Below are 8987 nucleotides of genomic sequence, written 5' to 3'. Positions count from 1 at the left end.
ATACGATCCATATGATGGGATGTTTCCATCCATCTCTACTACAAAGAAAGATGAAAGTTTGCAACTATTACTATAACTGTACTAATGATTTACCAAACAGTCTTTGGAAAAAAATACCCACCCCACATCTATGAAAAACATCAATAATCACATTTGTATCAACAATTTATCAAGAATGTTCTGCTCTGGAGAACAGAATAAGAACAGAAGCAAATGGTCCAAGCACCACACCAAATGCCTCACGTCCTGGTTCCAGTTAAGATAATTTTCCTCTTAGTAGCTGGTAGAGTGCTATGTTTTGGCTTAGGATGAGAAGAGTGCTGATAACATGCTGATATTTTAATTGTTGCAGAGCAGTGCTTACACCAAGCCAAGGACCTTTCAGCTTCTCACTCTGTCCTGACAGCAGGCAGGCTAGGGATGCAGCAGGAGCTGGGAGGGGACAGACCCAGGACAGCTGACCCAAACTGGCCAAAGGGGTATTCCATCCCATCTGACGTAATGCTGAACAACAGATAGGGGTGGCTAGCTGGGGGGGGGGGGGGGGGGGGGTCAGCTGCTCAGGGTTAGGCTGGACATTGGTCAGTGGGTGGTGAGCAATTGCATTGTGCATTACTTGTTTCGTACACATTATTATTAGTAGTACTATTATAATAATAATTATTTTCCTGTCTTAATAAACTGTCTTTATCTCAATCCACAGGCTTCATTTTCCTGATTCTCTCCCCCATCCCAGAGAGGGAGGGGGGAGGATGAGCAAACGGCTGTGTGGTGTTTAACTGCTGACTGGGTTAAACCACAACACCTTACTACAAAAAAAACAACTCAAAAGTGAAGACTGTCCAACCAATCTGGTGTTTGCATCACAGTCAGCTGCATACAGCTACTATCTTCACCATCAAAAAGTTTGCATGAGTAACTACATTTGAATTTCATAGACAAATACTGAAAAAATAAGGAACAGAAATGCTTGGCTCTGCACAGGTAAGGTGGCCAAACAATATAACGCATAGGAAATCTTAAGATCTATCTTTATAGACCAATCATCAAGAAAAATGTACAATGAAGCAAGAAATGCTGCATCGTAACACAGTGTGGTTATACTGTGCTGACTGATGTTATCTCAAATGGAACTCCAAACTTCATCTGATTTCCTGTAATCTTATTTATACTTCTACTTTGTTTTGTAGATCTTCACACAAGCAGTTTAAGTAAAAATTGTTTCTGTTCTCTACAAACTTGCCTTATTTTTCCACAACAGCAGCTTTTATTTTTTTTTTAGTACACTATTTAGGAAGTGTCAGTAAAAGCCAAAAACTTGATATCCATAAAGTTCCATTCACTCTCCCATACATCCTTGGGAGAGAAACCTGTTATTCAGAAGTCTTCCTTTTCATCTGCAGAGAAACAAATATTGGACATACTCTGCCTGAGAGATCCTGTTATTCCATTGTACCCACTACAGACATGGGAGTTTTCTCAAACTAGAATGGCAAGACTACCTACTGTTGCTAAGCCAGTTTTTCCTAATAATTCTACCTATTCCAAAATCAGAGCAAGGAGGCATTAAGATTCAAAGAAAGCAGATTAGTCACATACAAACCCAGTCCCTTCATTTTTACAGTCAGCATCGGAACTCTTTGCTTTAAGAAAATATGTTTATATAAATGGGGGGAACTGAAAAGGCAGAAAAATTAAACCAGCGAGAAGATGGATTTCAAGAGCTGTCTGTGGTATTACATTTTCTAGGAGAAGAAAGCAGTTGGGGTCTGTTCTCTCTCCACACTCCAAAAAACATTAACTTAGCCCTGAATGCCTATGCCAAAATAAAGCGATCCAATAAAAAGAACAATCTAAACCACAGGAAATGTAATTCCATTTAGTCTTGAATCCTCTCCCAAAGAAGGAAGTTCATTATTCCACCGCTGTCAACTCCCCTACAATCTGTTACACAACACACTTCCAGAATATTCCTGAATATTTTATAACTGGTTCTGTTCAACAGCCCTGGCAAAAGATAAAATAGTGAGCCACTTAGCAGCCCTCTCAAAGCTAGAACTCAGTTTCTTCTATCCATGGAGTTCCCATCTATGTATCAAATAAATCTTTGCTGTGATTACACCTCAACTTTCTTCAGAAGATTATTTTAGCCCTGGTTAGTTCCTGTGTTAATGTGAATGCTTAACTGCTGATCTGAACTTCTACCACAATCCTCAACTTAAGCCAACATGCAACAAGCGAAAAGCTATGAACTATTTTGTCTACTAAGCCTATAAAATCTACCACCTTGACATCATGCTTATGAACATAAGCCACATGCCTGAAATGTAGATAATGGTTTGGCTTCGCCAAAACCTAGTCTGAGAAACATTTCTGACATAATGAAGCATGGAAGTTTTAACAATGACTGGTTTTTAGTGTGATTCTGTGATACCCTGCTTCACCATCTATTTTGACAATTTAGACTACCTTAATTTAAATTCAAGGTTGTACATGTAGGAGCAACCCCTTCTTACTTTAATCATAACTTACAAGTTTTGCACCTCAATAATTTATTAGCACTATCTTCAACAGAGATGCAAATAAACTAGTTCAGCATTACATTGGTACTCAGACTGTGCTGTTCTGGCAGTTTCCACTGGGCTTTTTCAACCCTATGATCTCTGAAGGGTTTATAGACTGCTAAAAATCATTCTCCCTCCTTAGCAATAACTTCACCAAAAACCTCTCTGCTGTTTTAACCCAACATTTACACTCCATTCACTTCAAGTTGTCTTCACATAATCTGACTGATTAAGCCTTTCTTCTATTCCGACTTGAATGTTGTATTTAATTATGCGTAAGTGTATACATACTCCTTTTGAGCTAAATCCAACAGTTCTTTAAACTTGAGCCGGATTTTTTTTCTTGCATACCTCTTGCTAACAAAGAGGTACCAATTTATTTCATTACTCAAATTTTTTATTTAATCTAATTAGGCTTTTATAAAATTGGCTTAATTTAGCCAAGAATCCTCCCCCACATACCAATGGCTCACATTTGCATGGATATATTGCAAGAGCAGATAAAAGAAACAAAACTCCAGGATCTAAAGTACAACCTGGTATTATTTAACTTCAGAATTAAGGATTTAAAGAAAATAATTGTTCTGTACTGCAATATGGTATTGATGTGTCAGACTTTATTCTTTCAGTATATAATTTATAGAGACTTCTAAGGTTTTTTTTGTTGTTATTGTTTAAAACCACATCTGTAGCTCTCTAAAATAATGAAATCTCAGCTTGAGAAATAATGAAAACTGCTCAGTTTCAAGTTAGCTCCTTTTCCTTCCAAATTCCCATACTACATTAAGAAGATGCACCATCTGAACTATAGGTTTTAGTTTGTTCTATAGAGAATATAATTAGACTATTCAAAAGCAGATAAAAGACTACTTTTCCACTCAATGATTTTTAGCAGTTTTTTCTACATAAACACACATCTTACTCCTGCAAAGTTTTTTCCACTCCAAGTTCCAATATATTTGCCATCCCTTAAATGCATGTTTATCAGCTGTTTTAGTCTGCATAATGAACTCAGTCACTTCAGTACTTTCCCTTGGGTCCCAAACTGTATCCCCACACCAACCTAACAAACTCATACTATACATTACACTCATAGAAAAGCACAGAGACCAAAATGACTATAGGTGTAACACAGCAAATAATTGTATAACAAGTTCTGAAACTTCCAGATGTTGTCAGTGTTTTCACCACAATAAGCAAGTAAGACTAAGTGAGGAAGTGAACTCTGATGAAACTCCTTGCTCAATGAACTTTAGTGCAATACTAAAATCAGTTTACCTGTCTTTATGACTTAGGAGTTCCATAGCTGAAGGAGAGAAAAAGAAAATATGGGGTTCAACTTGAAGACAACATAGCTACAGTAGCTATATATAACTTTCAAGCCAGAGAGAAATAGTGCACATTAGCAAAAGGAAAAAAACATAAAGGCTTTTTTCTTACCTGTATTCAGCTCCCCATCCTTTAACAAAACTCATTCTTATAGTACACATTCTAGTAAGCTGATAAACTGCTTCAAAACCCTGATTCACAGATTGAGCCAGAAGAGCAGCAAATTCTTGATTATTGAAGATTTTTAGATTGCATCCTACAAAGAAAAAAAAGTCAAGAAGTACACTTAAATACTTGTGTTTGCTACACAGAAGACCAGAACTATGAAGAAACCCTTTCTAGGCATCAAAAGGAAAGTAAATGACATCCGACAAAAAAAAAAAAAGTTGGATTTTTTTTTTTTTTGTACAAGACCTTTGGTAGGCTACTAACCTGGTGGAATTTTGCACACAGTTGCAGGATGCCAGCCATATCTTTGATTACAGTTTGGGCTCTGAACAAAAATTGCGCTATCACTTAGGCACTCAGCAAAAACTTCTCCACCAATGTAATAGAGGCGTACTCCCCTTCCTGTAAGGAAATTCAAAGGAACTCTAGTTATGATATGACCCAGGCAGATTAACAAACAAGGGAGTATTTTGTTTTAGAGAAGGCCAATTATTTATTTATTTATTTATTTTTTCAACAAAAATAGAAGTCAATTATCTAGATAACCATACTGCTGGTCTGACAGCTGTAGCAGGGACAGAACACAACTAGCTTGCATTTTTATCACACAATATTCGAAGGCAAAATAATTTTTGGTCCAGTGATCTAGAATTTTCTAGATACACAATGGCTAGTAACCAAAGCCAAGTTAAGAAGTAAAGAATTTTTTCACTTGAAGTGCCACAATTGAAAGAAAAAGATTAGATTCAGCATAATTAAAACATGTGCCAATATCAAGTGCTGTATGTGAAGTGGCACATGCTGCTAAGATGATGGGAAAAAACAGAACAAATATACCATTTCCACAGACTCTCCTCTTACATGCACCCACACAATTTCACAACCCACTGCATACCCCTTTTTCTGTACTACTTTGACAAAAACAGTGGGACTTCATTTAGTCCTATTGTCAAAAAAAAAAATCAGTAAGAAATCCTATTGTTCACTTCTGAAATATGATCTCGCTCTTTCTCAGAGGAAAAAAAAATCCATATGGGTTATTTCTGGCACAAGTAAGAAGTAACATACAATTGATTTCCCCCCCAAAAAGCTAATTATAATGAACAGGTCCTTTAAAGGCCATAGTTTATATTCCCATTTTTCTTCAAAAGCATTTTTCAAATAAAATATGAGCTATTCAAAAAAAAAACAAAACAAAACAAAACAAAAAAAACAGGGAGAATGCCTTACAGGTTTACTTTTCCTCATCACTGACCATTTTAATCAGTCATCACAGGCATATCTTGGGCTTCTCCACCTCTAAAATTTTATGACAAGCATTTGGATTTGGGGCAGAAGTAGTCAGAAGGTTCTACTGAAGGCCATAGAATCATAAAGATTGGAAAAGACCTCCAAGATCATCTGGTCCAACCATTCCCTTTCTGCCAATATCAGTAACAAAAGAACTCTGGACTTGAAAGCAGTGACCTCTGTCTTACCAATTCTGTCCTTAGCAAGAGACACCACACTCTCCTTAGAAAGCCTCGAAGACAGTTCGGTGGCTGGTTGTATAATGGTGAAACAACCCTAAACAACAGATCTGCCCTTCCTACCTGGACCACTACTGATAATTTCAGAGCTAAAATACTGAAATAGTTAAAAGATTAGATTTTTACCTATGTGTCGCCTTGTCATTTCCACTGTAGCATTTCTGTTTACATTGGAAAGCAGACCTAGACAAAATCGTTCTGAATTTGATGGATCTGTAAAACCATCTACAGTCAGGGAAGGCTGTGATGCATGGAAGGTTTCTCCAACTCTTTGATTCAATTCATAATATGCGATTGAACACCAGAACGCAGGCTCTGAATAAGTAACCGGTTGCAAGTCTAAAAAAAAAAAAAAGTTAAATAAAAAAGAATAGCACAGAACTGAAGCTGAAATGAAATTGATCTGCCTTGCTATTTTTTTCCTCCAGAAACAAGTCTCAAGTCTCCTCAAACTATTCAAATTTAATTTTGCTTGCCATTGTTTTTACCTACCACAGTAAAGAGAATAGAATTCAATATTCCACCAAAGGGAAGGGGTGATCTAAAGTGATCACAGCTCACATACTTTACTTGTGCTTGCTCAGCAAAATGATTAAACCAATGTTACTGTAAGTACCAGACATTGACACACTTCTATTACCATTCTATAACTTAAAAACACTCTTGCAACATTAAAGAGATCAAACTATCAAACACTGAACCAAACAAAGGAAAAAGTTAAATATGAAAATTATGTTCCCTCATATTACAATATATTCACCTTATACCCATCCATTTGAAGGCACTCTCCCTACTAAAGCTTCATATCTTCCCTGTGCATCTTCAGCTTCTCCTGTATTGCTTCCTCTTTTTACGGAGGCTAACTAACTACTTAGCCCAGCTCTCTAGACAGCATTTTCCTTTCACACCAACTCCCCACTCTTAAACAAAGTCAAAGGAATCTGATCTTCCTGAGGGATTTACACAGAAACCCAGCAATAGAACCTGATCAAAGCAGGTGGGCAACTAATGGAGGAGCAACAATTGTCTTGTGGCCACAGGTGAAACAGTACATGAGAAGAGCAGAACAGACGGGGAGACTGCAAGTCTGGGCAGCACTACAGACAGGCTAATATCCTTTAAAATATTTTATGAATTCAGTTCCTGAACACACATGCAACCATATTACTCTTTGCTAGCAGCTCACCAGTTAGAGAAATAGGATAGTAATTAACTAGTCATTAGCCCAGCTCTTATATTTATTATCAGGAAGTCAACCCAATAGTTTCCTCCTAATATAGCTCTTGCTTTAAGGTACATTTTTATTTTTAGTGTAATTATATACATAAAGAGGATCCATCACACACACTGAAACAAAAGTATTTCCAACTTACCCAGGCTATGATTAACTGGGGAGAGAGTACTAGGAGACAGCTCTGCTGGAGATCCTGTTGAAGCAACACAGATTAAGAGCAAATTATTCTCATCATTTCAGATGGATACATACAACTCTTACTTAGGAACCATCTTTATCTTAAAATTCTTTGGACTAAGAAACCTCAGAAAGCCTATAACCAGTTTTCCAACATGTCACATCTTTATTCTGAATTAAAATTACATTTAATTTTCCAGACTCCTGGGAACCTACCCCTCCTTGTGAAGACACTAACAACATCCATTATTAAACATTATATATATATTTTATATATAACGTTTCCATTATTCTTTAAATATAGCTTTCTAAACAAGAATTAATTTGAAACTCAGCAGAAGCAATAAAGTTATCAGAGTTAAGAGAGGTTCTCAAAATGCAGCATTTCTTTAACCTATTTAGGCCAACAGACAGTTTGCTTCATTGAACCTGTTTTCAGAAGGGAAAGCTACTAATAAGTTGAAACTAGTCAGCTATTAAAATCTATTTCAAGATTTTCTGATGAAGCCTTAATTAGACTTTGTGCCATGTTAAGTACATTTCATTTGTTTCATAACAAAAGCATAAGTGTTTTAAAAGCATTACCCTGGCAAAAAAAATATCTTGCTCACAAAAAAAAAAAAAAAAAACCACTTGTATTTTCAACACAAAACAACAGGTTGTACAGAGGGCTACTGCCAGTATCATTTGGGCTTAAGTCATACCACTACATAAAGGGATCACAACTAGTAATCCCAAGTCTTGAAAGTGGTGAAAATGTTACCTGTATCCATGCTTTGGTTCAACTGCTGGTCACTTGTTTCTCCATCTTCACTGATGTATCCGGGAGGTGGGGTTTCTGTTTAAAAATAAAATATCCATCTATTGGTTGAATAATAGGGAAACTTGTAAGATTTAACATTTGGGGGTTTAGTCCTCAAGTCTTCATAAACTCTATATTATACCTGAATACTGAATTAGAATTTCCTTTTGCTGGACTTTCTTTCTACCACAGGAATTTAAATCCATTACCTGACTTATTTTGCCTACATAAAACGTATTATCTTTTGTATGCCTGCCAATTCCTCAAACATACATGTATTATATAATTAATGGACAATCCTTGTTTGTTCCATGTAATACAAGATACTTTCACTACAATGATTAACAATTTTGCAATTGCGATTAACAGCTTTCACATTTAGTAGAATTACAAATGAAAAACCATCAGGTGACTTCTACAAAAAAAAAAAAAAGCTGTCTTTATGTAGTACAACCATCAGATCAGACACCCTCTTACGCCCTAGAAGTTAAGATTTAATTGTGAAATTAAATCTTAACTTCTTAACTGAGTGAAATCAACTCAACAGTTGATTTCACTCATTAACAACTACATTATCTAACATTATGATGCACAAGCTATTGTTGTTATAAATTCCATACTATCAAAAAAAAGCTACTCTTTTAACTAGCTGTCTAAAGCCAGGAATTTTACAGACCAAAGTAAACTCAATAACAAATATAAAGTATTTTGATACTAGATATTTTGTTTAATTTCACAAAAATATCTTCAAATCCCATGAGAGTATGGTTGTTCCTTTTCCCCATTCAAAATGTACTTTGTAATCCAGATAATGAGTTAACCAACTGCCTTTCAGGAAGTAATCTTGTCTGAACTGGGCAAGTGTCTTCTCCTATATATTAGTGACAAAACTTCAGTTTCTTTAGTGAAAGAAGGTCAAAGCTAACTGATCTCTATAATCACCTTAGTTTAATCTCTCACATGTTTGAAATAATTCTAATTATGCATTATCAAAGAGCAGAAACAAAGCCTTTTGCCTAAGAATTAAAATCAAGTTACATCTAATATCTATTGCTGTAAGTCTCTGACATAAGGAAGATCAGAAGGAAAATTAAATCAGTTGATTAAATAAAAATGAACCAAATGAACTGCATCTTTGGTTCAGTCTGTAAAACTACACACTAAATATAGATGTGACAAAATTC

The 8987-nt window shown here is 35.8% G+C and overlaps 1 protein-coding gene across 6 annotated transcripts in view; it reads right to left on the bottom strand.

The window, feature by feature from the left end:
* Positions 1-4000: 4000 nt before the first annotated feature.
* The window catches only part of SMAD2 (SMAD family member 2), a gene marked incomplete at its 3' end in the record, with an annotated part of 47984 nt that continues 42997 nt past the window's right edge, over positions 4001-8987 (bottom strand). For all 6 annotated transcript variants that reach the window (XM_084304528.1, XM_084304532.1, XM_084304531.1 and 3 more), the window contains 5 exons: positions 7765-7839; positions 6964-7017; positions 5717-5929; positions 4326-4463; positions 4001-4149 (listed from right to left, as the gene is read on the bottom strand). In XM_084304528.1, the coding sequence (XP_084160654.1) occupies positions 4001-4149; positions 4326-4463; positions 5717-5929; positions 6964-7017; positions 7765-7839 (629 nt within the window). The remainder of the gene's footprint in view (positions 4150-4325; positions 4464-5716; positions 5930-6963; positions 7018-7764; positions 7840-8987) is intronic.

The sequence above is a fragment of the Netta rufina genome, assembly GCF_964035555.1.
Source record: "Netta rufina genome assembly, chromosome: W".
NCBI classification, from domain to species: Eukaryota; Metazoa; Chordata; class Aves; order Anseriformes; family Anatidae; genus Netta; species Netta rufina.
Note: the sequence above shows the minus strand (reverse complement) of the source record. Positions and strands in the feature narration are given on the sequence as shown.